General features: G+C 35.5%; 1 protein-coding gene across 6 annotated transcripts in view; it reads left to right on the top strand.

The window, feature by feature from the left end:
* The window catches only part of Lrp1b (LDL receptor related protein 1B), a 1,919,409-nt gene that overhangs the window by 1,878,883 nt on the left and 17,754 nt on the right, over positions 1-22,772 (top strand). For 4 of the 6 annotated variants that reach the window (XM_036183000.1, XM_036182999.1, XM_036183001.1 and 1 more), the window contains 2 exons: positions 2,489-2,593; positions 3,445-3,558. In XM_036183000.1, coding sequence (XP_036038893.1) covers positions 2,489-2,593; positions 3,445-3,558 — 219 coding nt within the window. The remainder of the gene's footprint in view (positions 1-2,488; positions 2,594-3,444; positions 3,559-22,772) is intronic. The other 2 variants (XM_036183003.1, XM_036183002.1) reach the window with 1 other exon arrangement.

The following is a 22,772-nucleotide window of genomic DNA, read 5'->3' as shown; positions in this document are numbered from 1 at the left end:
CCTTTCTCTTAGAGATAGGAGTAAATATTATTGAAGAGAAACTTGTACTTCATGTTGAACAGCTCAGAGGGAACTCATTTGGTATTAACTTTTCTAAGAATTCTTTGTAGTTACTAGATGATTGTAACATTTGAGAAGTGATTACACCACAGTCTGATTTTTTGAATCATATATGACTTTATAGATGATAAAATACAGTAAATTGAGGTATTAAGTGGTATTTGTCCCATATTTAAAAGTATTTGCAAACTTCTATCTTCAACTTCACATTCAAATAAAACATTAATGGGAAAAAGGCAAGAGTTATCATAGGTGTTGAAAGCAGGGACTTAAAACAATTAATTTGCCTTGTTTCCATTTTTAGATAATATAGTTTGGTATATAGTTATCATTTTATGTGAAATTCTTCAATGTAGAGTGAGATGATTTTTCCTCTTTGGCATTATTCCTTTAATAGAATGAGAATTTATAGCTTTTTCTGTTTTTGTTTTCAATAAAGCTTGGAAAGAAGAAAAAGAAGTGCCTAACACTTAAAATTTCAGAAGAGATTACGTTGGCCGTGTGTTTTTGCTCACTTTGCATGTGTATTGCAAAGCCAATATTCAGATCAACTGTAAAGGATGATTTACTCTCTATTAAACCAGAAATTTGAGACCACATCACCTATCCCATGATAGACTCTGGATTTAAACATCCCCACTTTACAACTTACACATAGTTAATTCACCACTTCTATTGCTATTTAAAAGACATGTTACTTTGAAATATAGACTATTGAGAAGTGTCTTCAAATCCATCCAAAGTTATACGCAGCTAGTACATTTCCAACCTCCATACAACCTACAAGAAGACCGGGGAATATGCACATAGCAATGCAATGATGAACAGAGAGTTGCCAACCTATCGTTCTTAGACACCTTAATGTTACTAGGTAATACCCTGAAGGGGTGTACTGTAATTACTGTTAACTACCTTGAGAAAGATGAAACAACATAACTTTATTATCAAGGTCATGTGTAGAGTAAGGGAGGGGTGTTCTACAAAAGTTATCCACTATGGAAAGGTCAGAATGATCAATCAATGGTACCGAAGCCTGACTTCAGTACCAAGGTCATGTCTGGACTTATTTAACAACTGACTCTGTTACCAGTTGATTATAAAAAAAATATTTAATTCACTTAAGACAGCATTATACAGCTTTGTTAGAGCTCTTCATGGATGAAATCAGGTTACCTTAATGACCTGGAACATGGAACATTTCCTTGGTGGTATTCCATGACCAAAACAATTTTTTGTTTAACAAATAAAACAGTTTATTTTTTTCATTGAAGGAAGGTGGTGTTTATTCTCATCACAGACTTGTATTGTGACTATAATAAGTCTCTGAGGTATGATTTTCAAGAATACCCACCCATTTGTACTCCTCCACTGTTAGTTTTAGATTTTCACTGACTATTTTGAAAATAAAAACTTTAAAGACATAGTAGCTCACACCTGTAAGTGCTGCATCATATAATATAGGGTGAGGCAGGAGGACATACATGAAATTCTAGGCCAGCCTAGGCTATATAGTAAGTTTCACACATGCCTGGGATAGAGTGCAATACCTTGATTCAATACAAAGCAAAATGATTGGCACCAAATTTAATAACATATATTTAACATTTGAACTAATTTTATTTATTTGTTTCCAGTAACATTTATTTGTATGCATGCATACAAAGGTGTGGGTACAATCATAGCACAGTGTATACAGGAAGGCCAGAGAACCACTTGTGATTGATGCAGGTCAACCATTTGGGTGGCAAATACCTTTATCTGCTGAACCATCTTTCCAAGACTAAGACCACAGGGTCATCAACTCTGTAGAGACAGAGCCAAGATAATCCCTGGGGATTACAGTTTAACCAGTCTGCCTAATTGTTAACATTTAGGCCAATGCAAGTCAAGATGTAGGTAGCATTCCCAAGGATGACACACAATGTTTTTATTTGTCCTCTATACACAAGAATGTAAATACATGTACACCTGTACAAATATATGTACCTTCACACAGATTTAAAATAATTGTAATCCTAACATTTCTCTCCAACAAATCCTACAGTGAGAACAAAACTTTGTAGTGTAGTGTGGCTTATAACTCACCCTGATGTCACCAAGTCCTAGTTAACTGAAAAGGAAATTCATAATGCTCCTGACATGTAAGTGACAAACATGAGATTTTCTGAACATACATCTGGCTGCTCTAAAGTTTTATCAAGATAATTGGTTGAAATTTAGCAAAATGCTAAAATAATCTGTCATCATTCTAATAAATAAAAATCTGCCCCAGAAATCTGACTTCTGGAAAACTTAGATTTAGATAGAAACTAGAGTATTCTCTGATGATACACATTCTAGCTTTCAGGTGTTTTGTGTCAACCTTCAATAGCAATAATGCTGGTGATAACAATGTTTTTTTTTCTCTCTCTCTCTTTTATTGCTGCAGCTGCACTAATGGAAAGATTGCCTCTAGCTGTCAATTATGTGATGGTTACTGTTACAATGGTGGCACATGTCAGCTGGATCCTGAGACTAATGTACCTGTGTGCTTGTGAGTATCCACTAATGTGGGTAACTTAAGATAGAACTGCATATAGGGAGAGTCACTTTCCTAATGTTTTCCCTTCTTGGGGCAATACTTATTTTTTTAAGTGGATATGTCATGCACATCACTGATCAATTGTCCCTTGTTGGCTCACATGCTACATAATCCCTTTCTCATCGTTTTCTAAAAGATCTCATGAGGAATAGCTCATTCTGTTCTTAGCATCATATCATTTCAGACATTAGCAGTTTATCAACTTGGAAATGCTTGGAAAACTATTTTGGCTTTATTGACCTTAATAAGTTACCCGAAACCTACAGATCAGTGTGTGTGTGTGTGTGTGTGTGTGTGTGTGTGTGTGTGTGTGTGTGTGTGTGTGTGAATTCTGCAGTACTTAGGAATAAATAATATGGACTATGTTTTCAAATATATAATGTTATCTGATGTTTGTGTCAGACTTAGAGTATGGAATATATAAACCAATTTACTCTTTGGCTCTTTCAGAGTACATTATGTGCAGCTGGGATGCTAACTACCTAGGGAATTTAACATTTTTCTCCTCTCAGTTTGCTGATTTTCTAGAACAGACTACCTAAAGGCATTCCACTAATTCGGTCACTATATTGAGTTTTATTTTAATTGAGTAAAGAATGATGCCCACAAATGAATCCCATAAGCATCCTGTCCCCCAGCTTCCCAGAGGAAAGTTTTATTCAAATGTATGTGAGGGAGGAAAGCATTCCTGGGAACATTTTTATTTTATGTTACTCTCAATGTATAACATAAATTTAAACATATATGGCAAGAAAAAAAAAGTCAGACGCTTTATTCAGTTGTATTTTACTGGAATTCTGCAGATGCTCTGTGGGGTTTAAAAGTCAGCGCTGTGACCAGAAAGAGAATCCTTGTGATCACTACTGTCAGAATGAGGGGATTTGCACTTTAACTGCGTTTAATGAGCCGAGATGCAAGTAGGTTTAACCTTCCACTTACTGCTGCGCTTCCTGTGACATCATTTCAGGCCACAGTTCATTGGTTTAAATCATGAACATCCACATGCATTTCACAGTGTATACTTAATCTTGGGGCTCATCTCTGTCACATGTACTTAACCTATGCTTCGCTCACAGATAACTGTGTACACTGCAGACTGCTAGAGTGTGTAGAAATATAGCAGGTGATGAAAAAGCCATGCATGCTGGCTAGTAAAAACATATGCTACAGCAGTAGACTTTAATCCAAGAAGGACAGAAACAAGTGGTTTAAAGTCTGTAACTACTATACTTGGAATAGTTATATTTAGGTTCGACTTTTCTATTTTAAAAACTGATGGGATAATATACTATTTGTTTCCTAAATTTGCATTGGAAGCTGTATGACTTACTAAGAGAGGAAATAAGTGCATGCCAAAGCATTTCAAGAAATTTAATTTCATTATAGTTTACATCATTCTTTCTTCCTTCTGTTTGTAGTGACTTGGAGTTATCCATGGAAAGTAAAAACCTATTTTTTTGGTTCCAGGGTCACTTCTGGGCTCACCACCGTAGATGTTATTTTTGCCATGTGTACTCAAGTTTTAGGAAGAGCCTGTATCTGGTGTCTTTCTTAATATTTAGTGTTAAAATCAGCAGCTCTGATGGGCAACTTGGAGTAGCCTCACTGAAGGCATGGTCAGCCTACCTAATAAAACTGTAAAGCACAGTCATGCTAAAGTTCTAGCAGTCAATTTCCAAAGCTCAGCTATTTTGTTATAATGAGCTGCTGAAGCTTGAGTTGAAAACAGTTGGCTTTGAAGATGGTGGTCCCTCTTAAACCAGAGAGGAATATTCTAGAGATCATGGGTCCTAGAATAATAGTTTTCGTGACACTTCAGAGGAAAAGTGATGTTTGATCCTGGGGATGCATATGGAGGGGAGAATAGACAAAACAGTAAGTCACTGATATTCAGAGTGTCTGAGTTCAAGGTGATTCTTGGCCACAAAGTCATGAAGACGTATTTTAGTTTAGTTTTATTATCCCTGTAAGGTCTGCTCTAGATCTAAGCCTTGATTTATCCTGCATTTCACTGCTTCTGTGCAAAGGCTGCACACAACAGAAACTCTGGTTTGCCTCTTCATCGTAAACTGGTACCAGCATGACTTCCTGTGCAAGGACTCTCTATGTCACCAGAATAAAAAAAAATCATTCAAATGACTATAGCATCCCATAGTAATGTCTAATATTAAACAGACAGCACCAAGGAATGATAATAAGTGAAGCTGGGAAACTCAGCAAGAAGAAAACACAGTATTTACAGGAGTCTAAGGACTATTCTAATTTTATGTAACAATACCTCTGAGTCTATTTGTCTTTATGGAAGTTGTGTCTGTACTTTTATTTTTCTACCTCCTTCAATTTTATTTTTTTTGGTAAGCAGAAGGAACAATTAAGATTATGAGGCACACGTGAAACAATTAAGTCATAAAAGAAGTACAGAGAAATTATATTATCATTTATTCATTAATTCATTAACCAAATATAAACAACCAATGAGTAAGCATTTGTCAATTTAGATAGCTTAATAACTACAAAACATGACTCAGAAGTACATTATATATTCTCCATATTTTATGTGTACTCTTATGCTATTGTTTAACTGCTGTACTTTATTCAGGATGACACACTGTGGTCACACAAGTCTGATCACCTGTGCCCGATTATGGAACTCTATGTTCTGTCCTTTAGTCTTCCCAATATATGCTGCTGAAGAACTTAAAATTCATTTCAAGTAGGTAAATGGCATTGAAGAAAAAGAAAAATAATTCACTTTATGAGGGGTATTTGCTGCCATGAAGATTCATTGAGAAGAAAAACCAATTGGACAAGTTTATCCAGTCATTTCCTGTGGACTGAAGAAGTAGAGAATCCCCAGTCATCTCACTCCCCAAAAGATAAGCATTATGTGTGTGCCATTGTATTGGACAAGACAGCTATTGAGAGAAGTGTTTGAAGCCCCTATTCAGACAGAATTCACACACAGCTGGGAATTTTAGGATGAGACAGTAAGGAATAGCAGAGATTTCCTCCTCATGGTTTAGTTAAGAGTTCAATGGAGGAAAAATATATAAGAATAGAGGAAAATAATTTTACAATGAGAAAGACTTAGCCTTTAAAATGTTGTTCTTAATAAAGCCCAGCTTTTAAGAGCTATAAGGTAGACAAGTGAGATTAAGTTTTCTCTCATGCTCATGGCTCTTAGGAGGGAATTTCAGGGTCTATGAAAACAAAAACAAACAAGCCTTAGCTATGTTTAGGATATCTACAATTCTTATAGTTATGACATATAAATAAATGTGAGTAAAACTTAGTAGCACCTGTGGTCATATGCAACAACGAACAATCTAGCTAAAGGATTATCCAACTCCCACAGCATCTTTCTTGTAGCCAAATATCCCTATGTGGGGAGATATTTAGGAAAGTGGGTTTCAACCTGATCTCTAATGGTAGTGATCAGTATCTTAGTGAAAACTTGATGTGCACTGTTTCATCTACAACCTTTATAGGAAAAAAGAGCCGCTATCCAAGTCTCCACCCAGTGCTTGCTTTAGTTCCAATGGCATATCATTTTTTTCTTTCCTTGTGGAGAGAAATACTATCAAAATTGTATGGGACTAATATACACGGTTGGAAAGTCAATAAAGTATTCAGATCTTATGAAGGTGACAGCTCAGTTTTTCCACCTAGAAATTTTATTGCTATATCCTTCAATTTAGGGAACAGATTTGTTCGTTGAAAGTCTCCACTTTTGTCTCTAGATGGCCATTTTCATTTATTACTCTGTGAGCAACAAAAAGAAAATGGCACAGAAAAGCAAAGGAATAAAACATAGTACATTTTTACATTTACTTGGAGGAAGTTTTGTCAGTTTTAAAACGGACCATTGAAAAATGTTAAAACTATCTTTTAAAATGCTTCTTTATGCTATTTTGACATTATTAAATACATTTTATCATATGTTAAAATATTAATAGATAATTATTCTTAAAATTGTATTATTTTATTTCATATATAGAGGTGTTTTGTCTGCATGCATGCCTGTATGCCACATTCATGACTGGTATCTGCAAAGGCCATTAGAGGCAATTGAAGTAAAGATGGTTGTGAGCCACCATGTGGATTCTGGGGATCAAACCCTTGTACTCTGGAAGAGCAATTAATGCTCTCAACTCCTGAGCTGTCTCTCTAGCCACATAAGTAAAAAAATTACAGAACTCACCAGGAGGAAGTGACGAATACCTTTAATCCCAATGGGAGGCAGATCCAAGAGATCCCTGTGAGTCTGAGGCTAGCCTGGTCTACAGTGCGAGATCCAGGACAGGTGCCAAAACTACACAGAGAAACCCTGTCTTGAAAAACCAAACATATATTCATTCAATTGCAAGTTGTCCATGCTTTTTGGAGTCTAAGAATTTCCCATAGGATTAGAGCCACACTGATATCAGATCTAAGGTTTGTATGAAACATGGTCCTCCCTCCATATTACTTTATAGCAACATTCTCAGGTCTTTCAGTCATCCACAATGAAGATGTGCTTATCTCTCCTCTGTTTCTTGTACTCTATGGCCATTTGACATGCACATTTCAGTGCACATACAGCCCCTGCAGAAATGTATGTGTATGCTACACCTCTGTCTCTGCTCAAGTGGCTCACTGGAACAAGTATCACTCTGCTGTTTTATCTAGTTAACTCTTTATGTCCTACTGGTTAATCTACACACTACTTCTTGCATATGACAGGTAAATAGTAGAAACTGGTTAACATATATTTAATTGAAACTTTTACAAAGAAACAGATCTAATGAGAAAAATATAAATTTTGTTTTTGTCACTCTGAATAGGAGCATAGTTACATTATGGGTGTTAAAGGGGGCTTCCATTATGCTATTTGTTGTTCCATTTTCAGATGGAAATTGTGTCAAGTTATCCTTGTTATAAGATGGCAAAGACTTAGACTAAGTTGTGGTCTCTAACAATCTATGTTCTGCAGACGGGATAACTTTAAACAAAATAGCTAATTGAGTTGATATTTAGTTGACATTCTTAACAAAATGTTGGAGGCATGTCCTGGTTGCTATAGTAACATAAAAAGGAGGCATAAATTGGAGAAATATTTGAGCAAAAATGAACAAGAACTTGATGACTGAGAAAATTTAAAACCAAGTCTCTTGGGAGAGAGGAGAGGGAAGGGAGAAGGAAAGGAAGAGGGAGAGAGAGCAGGGAAAGAAGAGATATTGAGGTCAGATGAAAGTTCTGGAACAGTGACTTACTCATTTGACATGAATATCACCACCTATGACTATGGGGAACAGAGCCAGAGAAAAATGAAGAAAGGCTTCCTATCATCTGAGAATTCATGTGCAGGGGTAGACCTAAACATGTTGCTGTCATTCAGCCAAAGGGAAGTGTAACTTTTAACATGGTAAGGCATAGAGATTAGTAAGGTTGTCACTGTTAATTTTGTCCCAAAGCAGGCAAAACTGTCACCCTGCTTCCAAAAGAAGAGCCATATTTTAGTTTCAGGGATCTCACTTATAGCCTTAGCTAGCAAGAGGCCAGAATGTCAGCAGAGGGCTTGGTGACTTGTCTCCTTCCCAGGGCTATAGAAATGGAGCTCCTGCCTCACCTGACATAACAGTGAGCCACATGGGATCATATTCAGCCTTGCAGCCAGACTGATTTTGTCTTATTGAGATCTGGATTAGAATATGCTCTTTCTGCCTTTCTAATTGCTCTATTTTGAAGTGGGTTAGTAATATGGAAGCTGTCTCTTATTTTTGCCTAAAATAGGACTTAAAATTGAGGCTATTAGTGGGAGAGCAATATGGGCTAGTTGTATTCCACCCAAATTTGTGCAATGAAGCCCTAATCCCTAGATATTCAGAATGTAACTGACTTTGGAAATGGTTCCTTCAAAGAGGTGAGCAAAGTAAATGGTTTTCTTAATGAATAGCAGGACAGAAATAATTTTCAGAGTGAGAAAGTCTAGATACAAGATAATCATCTATGAATCAAAGAGATTAGCTTCAGAAAAAAAAATGCCAACACTTCAACCTTAAAGTTCTAGCCATCAGAACCATGACAAGTCACATTTCTGTTAAAACTGTTCATTCTGTAACACTGTTGATTAACTGCCCTGGCTATAGCTCCTCAGACTGGCCAATCTATTGAGAATGTGATGTTTTCTTTGGAAGGGTCAGATTTGTAGTTTCCTTTTTGTTAAACTTCCTTAGAAGTATATCAACACTTTACTGATATGCCTTTCCTGATGAAGTCTAGGCAGATTTTTAAAACGTTCTAATAACTTTAGCCGAGAAGAAATTAGAAATTCTTAAGTGTTGTGTGGTCATGAAGAGTTAGTTGCCATAAAGAACAAGAAATGGTGGCACACACACCTTTAATCCTAGCATTCTGAGGCAGAGATCCATCCGGATTTCTGTGAGTTCAAAGCCACACTGGAAATAGACAATCATAATGACTCGTGCTTTTAATCTCAGGAAGTGATGGCAGGAAGCAGAAAGGTACATAAGGTGTGAGGACCAGAAACTAGCCTGTGAAGCTTTTAGACTTTTGAGCAGCAGTTCAGCTGATATCCATTTGGATGAGGACATAGAAGCCTCCAGTTTGAGGAAACAAGATCAGCTGAGGAGCTGGCAAAGTGAGGTGGCTGTGGCTTGTTCTATTTCTCTGATCATTCAGTGTTTACCCCAGTATCTGGCTCTGGGTTTGTTTTTATTAATAAGACCCTTTAAGATTCATGTTACACATAGGTATACCTGCACAAACATGAACACACACACACACACACACACACACACACACACACACAGAGAGAAGAAAGAATTGTCTGACAACAAATGAGGTAACACTTAAGGAATGTGTCCATTCCCACCAGCTCCTTTATGTTTACTTAGCTTTCATCATGACTTACAGTCACACATACATACAGCCCAGACATACAGTTTTCTTTTATTTACTGATCTTGTTGATATTATGTTGCAATATACATTTTGTCTTAAAAGATTGACTGAGAACAGGGGTGTCCCAAATGCTCACATATATTTTCAAAATGTATTTCTTAGCTGACACTATAGTATTGGAACAAAAAGACTGGCAGAGGCTGAAAACTTTGTTTCTGAATACACTTCAACTCTTAGGTGGACCTTTTGCTGTATAACATTAACTTGTTTCAAAAATCTCAGAATTCCCTGGGTGCTTACCCAAAAATTTTGTTCATTTGGACAGATACAAAGAGAATGATGTAAATTCGTCCTTCTCAAACCAAGATAAAAGGATTCTTCAGAGCCAGTATTACATGTTTTACTCATTTAGTTATTTTACTAGATCTTTGATATTTCAGAAGTAAAATTATCACTAATTTCTAGTATTATTTATAATATATATTTTCCAATGGCAACTGCTATTACCATGTCTCTGTGCAGTTTTCTTCATATAAATGTCCTCTGCAGAGAATTTTATAGACTAGTAACATTGCGTGGTGTACAGTTTTCATGTGTGTTTACAGAGTATTCTAAGGAATTCATATTAATATGTATAATAAGAATATTTTATTTTCAATAGCTGCTCAATCTCATATTGTCTTCATTTCCTTTACTTTGTTTGATCAAGACTATTCACTGTTTCATTCATTTATAAAATGTACTTCTTGGAATTTGCTTTTTTTCAATTTATTTTTTTTAAAAGTTTTTTTTTTTTTTTTAATTTTACACACCAATCCAAGTTCTCCCTCCTTTCTCTTCTCCTGCCCCCACCTCCCCCAATTCCACCCCTCATGGACTCCTCAGAGAAGGTAAGGCCTCCCATGGGGAGTCTCAACAAAGTCTGGCATACTAAATTGAGGCAGGAACAAGCCCCTCCCTCCTGTGTCAGGGTTAAGACAGAGTCTTAGTTTGTAAACTAGACTTTTCTGGAATTCAGCATATAACCCAGGCTGATCTTGAATTAATGACATTCCTCTTACCTTCACTTCCCAAGTACTGGTATTAGAACTGTGAGCCACCACCTTCAGCTGCCTATATTACCTTAGTGCCTTGTCCTGGAGTAATAACATCTATGTAAATATATTGATACATACTGATTTTCTCAGATTAACACTTAACAGTTGGGACTATGGAATCCAAAGATACAAGCTCATAAAAGCAACTCCCTTTAACTGTGTACAAGTTAATGTGTTGTGCTGTTAAATATGCAGTTTGGACTAATAATTCACCAGCAGAATTTAAATAAGTATGGCTTGAAGTATTTAGATCTATTTCTGATAGGACTTTTGTTTGTATCTTACCTTAAAATTGAATCAGAGTTAGTTCCATATAGGTATCTTCCAAAATTTGTCTAACATATCTATGAAGGAACTTCAAAAACAGGCTTCCTATTAGCAAAAATAATAAAGAATAACAGAAAACATATTTTAACATTATAGAGTAACTGAGACACTAAGTATTAATTTTATGGAAACAATTAATTTTCCTAAGATTGATTCATATCTTTGAGCTTAGGCTAGTCCCAGAACTGTTATCTTTCTGCCTTAGTGTATTGAGTACTTAGATTTAAATGCACATCACCATCTCAAACCAAAAGTTACATTTAACTTTTCTATACATCATATATATATATACATATATATGTATATATACACACATATATATGTACATATACATATACATATATATACATATATATACATACACACACACACACACACACACACACACACACACACACACACACACATATATATATATATATATATATATATATATATATATATATGGTTTTTTGAGACAGGGTTTCTCTGTGTAGCTTTGTGCCTTTCCTGGAACCTGCTTTGTAGACCAGGCTGGCCTCAAACTCACAGAGATCTGCCTGCTTCTGCCTCCCGAGTGCTGGGATTTAAGGCATGTGCTACCACTGCCCAGCTTATTATATATTTTCTTGATTTCTCAATACAGTGTATCAGATTGTATGAAGATATATAAGTAGCTTATATATACCCAAGAATAGGAGATGGAAGCATATCTTTTGAATTGCTAATACCAATTGAAATGACAAAATAATGCAATCTCTTTTGTTGATGCATTTATTTAAGAAAGCTTTTGAGGATGAGTTCTAGGCCATCCTGGGTTATACAACAGCTCAAGCCAGCTCAGACAGCATAGTGATGTCTTCTAAGGTCCAAGGACTTGAACATACTCAGTAGTGGAGTGTTTGCTTAACATATGTAAAAGCCCAAAATTTGATACCCAGGGCTGCAAAAATAAAATAAAATATATGCCACATACAAATATGTTAATACATACATATACACATAAAAATGCATGTACATGAACATAGAAAACTCTTAAAGAAAATAAAGTATTAATGATGTGCACTTATTGAAATTTAGATATTTTTTACATAATTCTTTGTGTAATTTATATTCTCTTTTAAAAAGCTGAAGAAAAAATGAGTTCTTAAAGTATTATTTGTATTTTCTGAAAATAGAGAACCAAAATATCTACTTTGAGTATTTTATTGCTTCTTAAAGCATATCTACTTAGATGTTCACTGTTTTTAAAATGGTAATATGACAAAATGCCAGGACACTTCCCACATTGTGTGTTATTGTTTACTGCCCAGGGCAAGAATAGTTTTCCATATAGTCAAAACAATACAGCACTGTGAACTTTTATGCTTTAGTTTTACATTTCAAACTGAAGCTAAAACTCTACCTCCTACCTCCCAGTATTTTAACTAGGTTAAATTTGTATAGGCATCTGTGTTTTGGGAAACATGGATTTCCACAAAATTCTACCCATGTATCTTGCCATTTCAGTTGTGTTTTCAACTTCCACATCTGTCTGTTATGGTCTGTATTTTAAGGAAAGTGAATACGTCTTCTAAGTGTGGCCTTTGGACATGGAGCATATTTCTGTGAAACTGACCTTTGAATCCTACCTATAATCCATGGCACCTTTAAACTTGTGTGTCTTATTCCTTGCCACAAAATAATAAATTACTTTTTCTAAGATACTTATGATTGCAATTTAGTCATTAATTCCCAACCATTAACATGCATTCTTCATGTACCATTAAATTCCTTTGCATTGCTGCAGAGTTTAAGACTGAGCACCTGTGCAGTGTTATTCCTGTGGTTTAATCATCATTCCATCATTGTGACAGCATTTGTTACTTGTTAATACATGTTCACAGTTAAGAGTCAGAACAAATAGAATGATTTACTTTATCACACCCTTGATCCATTTCATCATCTTTATTATTTCCAAGACCATGGCAGGGTATTTTATGAATATTCTGGAGCTCTTACTATATTCTCTAAAGGAAGGACTAGGAAGATTTTATATATTATCTGATAAAGAGAAGTTAATTTCATTTATTTTGTTTTGTCTTCTCCAAGTGCTATAGTTGGTCATCAATTGTCTTGCTTCAGACCTCCTTCTTTCTCTCTCTCTGAAAAGATATGGGGGGGAAAAAGGAACATTATGAGGCCTTCTGAGTCTACCTATACAAAGAGATGAGGGAGGGAGAGATACTGTCTTAGTTACTCCTCTCTTGCTGGGAAGAGATACCATGATGAAGGAAATTCTTATAAAAGAAAACATTTAATTAGAGACTTGCTTGCAGTTTTCTAAAGTTAGTCTATGATCATTATGGTGGGGATCTTGGTGGTAAGCATGGTGCTGGAGCAATACATTCAGATCCATAGGCAGAAAGAGGGAGAACTCAGCCTGATGTGGGCTTTTGAACCCTCAAAGTCCACCTAAGTGACACACTTCTTCCATCAAGGCCACACCTACTCCCATGAGGCCACATCTCCTCATCTTTCTAATCCTTCTCAAACAGTGCCACTTCCTGACAAGATTATGGGGGTCACTTTTATGCAAACTACTACAGATAGTTTTGGTTTAGAGGATTATCAAATAAATGATAATTGTGGTGAATAATATTAAACCAATAAGTAATTTTCATCAACTTATATATTAGATATTTGAAATGGGTTCCATAGACAGTAGTAGTAACATTGAAGATATAAATTGTCACACTGGTTTGGAAAGATCCTTGCTGACAGGAGGACCTACTAGAACAGATTTTCAACCTGTGGGTTATGACTCCTTTGAGGTCTAATGCTTCTTTCCCAGGGATCACCTATGACAATTGGAAAATAAAGATACTTTTATATGATTCATAACAAAGCAAAATTAGAGTTATAAAGTAACAATGAAAATAATTTTATGATTCTACAAGATGAGGAACTGTATAAAAGGGTCATATCATTAGAAAGATTGAGAACCACTATACTAGGAAAAAGCCATGGATTTCTAAAAGGCATTTAATAATGGTTCCTAATTTTCAATATAAAAGAAGTCAAAGACTTTATTCAAGTTAAAAAATGACTAATGGATTTTCTAGTAAATAGAGCAAAAACAGAATGGCAGACCTTACTTGTTGAGGTTTCAGTTTGTTCAATTTTATCTTCCTATATCTCTTAGTATTTTAATGTAAATATACTGCTTTGGTCAATTTCGTGAGACCATTGTGAGGATTAAAAAACATAACCTATATAAATCACATAGAATATTGAAACTAGAAGTGTAAAAATATTTTTTGACTAGCTTGAAAATGATCAGAGACTGATAAAAATCTTGCTCTCAGAAGTCTGAAAACAAAAGGGAATCTAAGGATGTGCTTGCCAGTGAAAGAAAGATATAATCACATCAGCAGCCAATCAATTTGCGCTATGGTGGCCTTGACAGTAATGACCACAGAGAGGGCAGTGAAAGAAGTGGCAAGTTGGAAGCCTCTTGTGACCCTGAAAAGAAAGGCAGAAATTGGCTTTAGAGAAACTTAGTGAAAGTTTATGCCTCTCCAACATGGTGAGCTTGTGGGAAACCGAGTGAGGGACAGGCACCACAGTAGTAGGTGATATGCATCCTCGTTTCTGTTGGATTTGCAATTGTTCTAATATAATGATCTTATTAGAAACACAAGATTATTTTCCAACTCCTTAGAGGGAATAAAACAGATGGAATTTTTAGTTGATGTTTGAGAAACTGTGGCTAAGGTTTTGGAAGGAAGGTAAGGGACTCTGTTTCTGACATGCTTTTACAAAAGTAGATACTGTTCCTCTGTATTTCCAAGACTGGTTAAGGCCTGATTGCTAACATCCATAGCCTTACAGAAGGTAATCTGTCTACATCCTGGGATCCAGAGGTCTGGCTATCAGAGGGAGACCTTCTTCATGGAGACCAGGATTCTCTAGAGAGCCAAGAGTCCAATGGAGTTTCAGTGTGACTCCAAACAAACCTCACATTTCCGGAATGATATTGAGCAGGTGAACTTTAGCAGTCTGGCATGTCCACACTTCAGTCAGATCACTGCATGTTACTGATTTGTTTCTGCTCCTTAGAGCATTTTCAAAGCAGAAAATGTGAAGTGTACATGTTGTCTGGAACTGCAAAACCCAAGATAGCCTGCCACATCAATATCTGTCCTGTACCATCCAGGAAACAGCCTATAACTTTTTTGCTCTTTGGTCATGCTCTTTAAGCTATCCAGAATAGACACCACACAAGTCATATTTTCCTGCCCATGCTTAAACTCCAGATTGTACCCTGAGAAGATAGTTACCCTGTTTACTAAGGAGATATAAGTGTATAAATAACCAATGACATTAATATGTTACTTATTTTCAAAGGATAAAAGAGAATTTTGAAAATTTTCACATTCATTTCTTCATCTATGCCCCTCTCCTCCAAATCTAATTCCCTAGGCTCATCCTGAGCTCTGTAGCAAACCACATGCTGTGGCTGCCAAATCCAGAAGATCACATAGACCTCCTCTCCCTGCTTCCTTACCCCAAGTCATCCCATTATCCCAGACCACTACATCATCAGGCACCCACTATGATCCAACTAGCTAAGCTGACCAAAATCCAATGCCCCAGTGGAGATGTAACCATCCTTTTAAATAAGAAACACAGAGCCAATGCAGAGTTGAAAGTCCAAGAGGTCAGAGCAATTGCTAAGAACTAAAAACCTTACCCTTCACTGCTGCTGCTGTCTTTCCCCTCAACAAGAGGCCCAATTCCTGTGTCTCTGTCTTTTTATTAACTTTCTGTTCTACCTTCTCATTGGCTGTACACCCAACCACATGACCTCCTCGTCACTGCCTGTCTATACAGACCTCTAGGTTTTCTATGGTTGGTATTGAGATTAAAGGCATGTGTCTCCATGCTAGCTGTATCCACACAGAGATCTGCCTGTCATGTGATCTGGATTAAAGTTGTGTGACACAACTGCCTGGCGTCTTCTATGGCTTGCTATTAGCTCTGACCCCCAGGCAACTTTATTTATTAACATACAAATAAAATCACATTTCAGTACAAATAAAATATCACCATACCCCAGTCTCACCCCCTACTCCAAGCTCTCTATCAGACCACCTACAGAGGCCTCCCCTTCTTCCCCAACCCCATCTCCCATGGATCTTCCTCTCATTTTCTTTTAAGACAGATTGATAAACACTTTAAAAGATATGTGTTAGAATTGCTATAAAATTATAACCTTTACAAAGTGTGGAAATATCAAATCAACACAATAATAAAATTATCTTCATGTGTTAGGCAGAATTTTTTAATGACTTTTAAAATATTTTTGTTTTAAATATGTGAGTGTTTTTTGCCTGATTGAATATATGGATGGGCATCATGTACAGTGGTATCTGCACATATCAAAAGAGAGCATCAGAACTTCAGTGACAGCGGGTTGTGTGCCTGCCATGGGAGTACTTGGAACTGAGCCCTGGTATTAAGAAAAAACAGATTTTTTTTTCTTACTGTTTTCAACCTTACTGTTGAGCTATATCTCCAGTCATATAAAATAATTAAAATGTAAAGATTCATATCATGTATGTATTCATATGCAGGTTGGATGTGATCCCATTATTTTGATGTTGTAACATTTTCTTCTTTTTTATATAGTGTGTCAGAATAAAGAAACAAAACCAATACAGCTATTTGTATAACTATTACTTACCTATTCAACTTTTTAACTGTCTACTTGTGTGCTGTTCTTAGATGCCTACTAGTTCAACAGCTCCAAGTTTCATATGTTTATAACAATAAAGTTTTGTTTCCTGCCTATATTTCATAATTGAACAAAGGATAAAATTGTGTTAATCTACCTTTAATGTACTTCTTGATTACACAGTAACTTTGTGCAGTTTTCATGAAAGATCAGTTCTTGTACTTTACCAACCACATTAGTTTAAAGAGAAAATCTCTTCATGTTATAATCATGCAAAAAAAAATTACTTTTTTTTCATGCCAAGATAGTAGTAAAAAAGTCATCGCATTAAATCACTAGAGAAACATAAAGCTAAGATTTTCTCTACTGAGAATTCAAATCAAGAATTACAATCATAGTAATATTTCAATAAGATTATATCAACAGTAAATATTAATGTGATTATATTAATACTAATAGGCTGATATAATCTGTATATTTAATGTTCATAACAGAACATTATTAATATTAAATACAAATAACATTCATATTTGTTAGTCTTAATTTTTCAGGAAACCTAAAGTCATTATGTTTTATAATGATTAATTGGCTTTGAAAAGCAGCAAAAGAAAGCCAGGCAGTGGTGTAGCAAGCCTTTAATCCCAGCACTCGGGAGGCAGAGGCAGGGGGATCTCTGTGAGTTCAAGGCCAGCCTGGGCTATCGAGTGATTTCCAGGAAAGGCACAAAGCTACACGGGAAAACCTTGTCTCAAAAAACCTAAAAAAAAAAAAAAAAAAAAAAACAGCAAAAGAAAAAGGGAAGGAGGAAAGGAGAATGTGAATGAGAGAGGATAAACATGTAAAATGTAAGTGGAACTAAAGGATAGTGGTCCAAGCTAAGGATGGCTGGGATCATTTGACCTAGAAGGGAGGAAGCTTGATCCCTCATGAGAGATAAGAAACCTGTAATGGAATGAAGTAGGGGCCTAGTTTTTTGTTTTTGTTTTTGTTTTGGGGGGTGGGGTGGGGATATGTGGCTCCCACCTAATTGTGGTGGTACTTTTTTTTTCTCCTTTTTTATTTATTATATTTGTGTTTTAATTTTACACATCAGCCATGGGTTCCCCTGTCCTCTCGCTTCCTGCCCCTACCTCCACTTTCTGCCCAGCCCCTCCCCTCCATTCCCATCTCCTCCAGGGCCAAGACTCCCCTGGGGATTCATTTAAACCTGGTGGATTCAGTACAGGCAAGTCCAGTCCCCTCCTTCCAGGCTGAGTAAAGTGTGCCTGTGTAAGCCCAAGGTTCCAAACAGCCAGCTCATGCACTAAGGACAGGTCCTGGTCCCACTGCCTGGGTTCCTAGATTTTAGCCCTGGACAGATGAATTTCAAATTCCATGCATGTCACATATGTCATTTATACTACCACTTTTTAATTTCATGGAGCTAATCGATTGAATTAAAATACACTTCTTAGTAAATTCCAGAAGTGGTGGGATTCATGATACCCTATCTCAAAACAAAACAAAACTACAAAATATATTAGACACATTTATGGTTTACTGGAATCCCAACTGAAGGTTCAGGTTGATGGGAGAAAATATTGATCCGCCTACTGTCCTATAGGACAGAGAATCAAGCATTAAGAACTGGTGCAGGAATTCTTGCAAATTTACTTTTAAAAATGTGGTGTTTTTTAGTGTTCTGAATTTTTATGAAAAATCTCGTACTGACTTAAGCAAAAATAAATAAATAAATAAATAAATAAACAATTTTCCCAATGCAGTGAGCTATAATTAGGTGTTACTTTTTGATTGTTTAAGTAAATAGACTTTTTTTTATTAACAATGTGCTGTTATCATGGTATCACAATTAGTAATGCCATATTGCCCTAGGACTGTTTCTGGGTAGGTCATGGATTTTATCCTATGAAAAATGTAGGGTTTTTTTTTATTTAAGAAATGTTTTTATTCATTTTACACACTAACCACAGATCCTCCTCCCATCCCTCCTCCTGCTCCCTGCCACCTTTCCCACCCAACCCACTCCCCATCCCCTCCTCCAAAAGGGTAAGGGCTCCCATGGGGAGTCAGCAAAGCCTGATACATTCAGTAGAGGAAGGATCCTCCAGGGTTATTGTTTTTAAAGTACCATTAAATAACCTCTTGTTGTTCCATTTATTTAGAGAATTAGTAAGTATTTTTCAATTTACATAATTTGTATAAATTTTACTATATGAAAATGTTGTTGCACAAATCTGATGATGTGTGGTAAGTAGTCATGTTTCTAATTTTATTGAATGAGATTTAGAAGCACTGAGACCCACATAGCACATAGAATTTCTTGATTGCTTCATTAATTCCTGTATAGAGAAAAATAGGTTATATTAAGATTTTTTTCCTTTCTGAGGATGTCTATCATAATACTTAAAAAGGAAAATTTCACACATTCAATGATGAGAAATACAGTTTCAATGGCTTTAAGGTTCACCTTTGAATTTCACTGTGGCCAGAATTTGATGAAAATAAAAAAGCATTTATTAATCTAGTTATTTTGTTTTGAAGTACTCCCAAAGTAGATGACAGTAGACAATATTTCTGCAAAATGACAGGAACAGATCATATGAGTTTATTACTGTCATTATGAAGATCATACCTGAAAACTTGAATATATACTCGATAGAACATAACTAACCTTAATTCTCTTTACAAAGAATCTCTCTACTAGTTTGGAATTGTGACTATTTTAACGATTTAATTATAGGTGATATTTTTTGCTATTAAATATTTACTTCTATTTTGAAGATATCTTATTCCATATATACAAGTTTGCTTTGACAAGCTAGCAGTGTTGGTTATGTATGACATCTGAGCAACATTGCCTTTATTAGGACAAGACCCTCTACTTCAGGGATCTAACTGAAACAAAAACAGTATAACTATACAATATTTATATAAATTATGATGTCACGTTAAGCTAAATAAATATATTTTATATGGTAAAATCCAAATGAGAAGTAATTTTTAAAACTGATTGAATAAACTCATTTTGTTTTTTGGGGATACTATGTAAAGGACAGATAGTCAACTAGCTAACTTTTGAGCAGTCATGTTGGGCTTGTATACTATTGTTCTGAGCCAAACAATAAAACATGATTAAGTAAAACTTGCTATAAGAATATACTCTGTATGTGTATAATAATTATATTTATTTAAGTATGTATGTATTGCTTCTATGAGATTAACATTGTTAGCACATGGATCTCCAGCCATAATTATAAGATACTTAATAAGTTCACTGATATATAGGAACCCAGATTCTGAAGTTTCAGGAAAAGTTCAGTGTGATAATTATTCTAATTTAGGAGATTTTAGAAATTTCACAAAGAGGATTCTGTGCTTATGATTTATAAAAGTGGAAGAATAAGAATAAGAAATCAATGCATCACTAAATAAATTTTGTAACTCTCAAAAGTTGAAGTTCTGTGTAAGAAGTAATGTTAAAGAAAGTTAAGTCAGCAACCCATAGCTGTACAAGTGATGAGAATGAGGATGGTGATGGAAAAATGTATGTATGTATATTATTATTTGGCTACATAATGAAGAATCTACCTATCTCTCCTGTCTCCAACCCAACTGTATTTAATTAAAATTTGTGTCATTTTCATCAATAATTGAGAGTGGTATAATGTTAATATGAAACCTATCCTCTATGCTTCATGCTTGTGTGCTCTGGGAAATGGCCATAGGTAGTTCGTCAATGAATGATATGCAGGTGTGTGTGGTGATGAGTCTAACATGCAGATATTTATTCTCAGATGAACAGAGGTAGCAGTGAATTGCAGTAGTATAGATTCAAAGATGGCTAAAGCTTGAATGAGGAAATTTGCTTGATGAATAAAGAAAGTGGGAAAGAGATGCCAGAGAAATTACAGTCAGTATGATTATGCAAATAATTCAGTGAGGAATTGGACAGGAAATTTTGATGATCTGCACATTCCTTTTCCTTCAGTGCTGGGCCATTAATGGCCTTGATCATTGCATTATACTTAGATATGAAGATTTATTAAATTCTACAAAGATGGTTTTAAAATGCTTGGTTTTAAATCACCCACTGGAAGAGAAATTTCTGGAGCAGCAAATGTCTTAGGTTGTAATTTTATAAGGTAGGCAACAAGAATAATGATTTCTATTTGATTTAATATCTCAAAGAGATTATTTTCAAGTCTGGAACAAAGGTAGACAGTGAAACATATCCTATTTTATCTTTGGCTATAAAACATTACTTTATAAGAAATATAGAGAAAAATTGCAAGGTTGGCATCACTGATTAAGATGTATTACTGTTAAAAAATAATTATTTTTAGTGTAATCTCTGAGAGTCATCCCCACATAAAATAAGTAAAATATCCCTTGTAGATTTGGAACTTAAATGTATTCCAACATTTAAAAGTAAGAAATTTAAAGAACATGAGCATGTGACTTCCTTACCTGAAATAAGTACTAGGTTTCAAGTCATGGATAAATTGGAAAATTAGACCATACTGTTAACAAATGTCACCTGTCCTACTTAAAGAGCTGAGGGACTTTCATAAGGTGCCCTCTGTTCTTATCTCCATCTTCTGTTTCACACTCTCTGCTAGCTTTAGGCTATAAAACATGTTTACCTAACACTATAATATATATTGTGTTCTTGCCAGAACATAATCTCCTCAATTATATTTGATCCACCATTTTCCATGTAATTTCACTTTGTCATTTCAGTCATTTCAGTCTTTTCTCTAGAGCAGTGGTTCTCAACTATCCTAATGATTCGACCCTTTAATACGGTTCTAATGTTGTGGTGACCCCAAACCATAAAATTATTTTGTTTCTACTGCATAACTGTACTCTTGCTATTGTTACAAATTATAGTGTAAACTATCTGATATGTGATCCCTGTGAAAGGGTTGCTCAACCTCCAAAGGAGTCACGACCCATAGGTTGAAAACTGCTCCTCTAGAAGAACCATAAAATATAGCTAATGTCATTTTCATATTTGAAGGTAAACCCCACTCTATTTTTTAAAATAAGGTGATGTAAAGAGTAAATCTCAGTAGTTTGAAAAACAAATCAATATAGCTGCACACATTTATGTGTGTATGTCAGCTTTATAACAAGTGTATAAGAAATAGTACAAATTTGGCATTGAGGCATACAAAACATTCTCAATGGTCAATTAGGACAATTTGAAAGATGTAAAATTACATAAAAATGAAAAGAGTTTTGCAACAATTACACTTTGCTTCAAGAATATGTTCGCAGTCTAGTCATCTTTGTTTTACATCTAGTATCCTCCTATGAGTGAGTACATACCATGTTTGTCCTTCTGAGTCTGGGTTACCTCACTCAGGATGATTTTTTTCTAGATCCATCCATTTGCCTGCAAACCTCATGATGTCATTGTTTTTCTCTACTGAGTAGTACTCCATTGTGTATATGTACCATATTTTCTTTATCCATTCTTCAGTTGAAGGGCATCTAGGTTGTTTCTAGGTTCTGGCTATTACAAACAATGCTGATATGAACATAGCTGAGCAAATGCCCTTGTCGTATGATTGAGCATTCCTTGGGTATATGCCCAAGGGTGGTATAGCTGGATTGTTGGGGAGATGGATTCCCAATTTTCTAAGGAAGCGTCATATTGATTTCCAAAGTGGCTGTACAAGCTTGCATTGGGACACTTTGCTCAGCCTGGAAGGAGGGGACTGGAGCTGCCTGTACTGAATCTATCAGGTTGAATTGAATCCCCAGGGGAGTCTTGGCCCTGGAGGCAATGGGAAATGGAGGGGAGGGGCTGGGGAGAAGATGGGGGCAGAGGCAGGAGCAGGGAGGACAGTGGAACTCATGGGTGATGCATAAAATTAAAACACAAATATAATAAATAAAAAAGGAGAAAAATCACAAAAAAAAAAGAATATGTTTGCAAAATGTCACCAAGCATCTTTTTTTTTTTTTTTTTTTTTTTTTTTTTTTTAGTTATCTGTGGACTGTGTTGATAATTAGAACCTGGGAATAATTTTAAGAGTTTTTCTAGATCAAACATCTAAAAAAGCATAAATGAGAAACAACCAAGTGTTCTACAAAACTTA

The sequence above is a fragment of the Onychomys torridus genome, chromosome 4 (assembly GCF_903995425.1).
Source record: "Onychomys torridus chromosome 4, mOncTor1.1, whole genome shotgun sequence".
NCBI classification, from domain to species: domain Eukaryota; kingdom Metazoa; phylum Chordata; class Mammalia; order Rodentia; family Cricetidae; genus Onychomys; species Onychomys torridus.
This window is presented reverse-complemented; position numbering and strand designations above follow the sequence as displayed.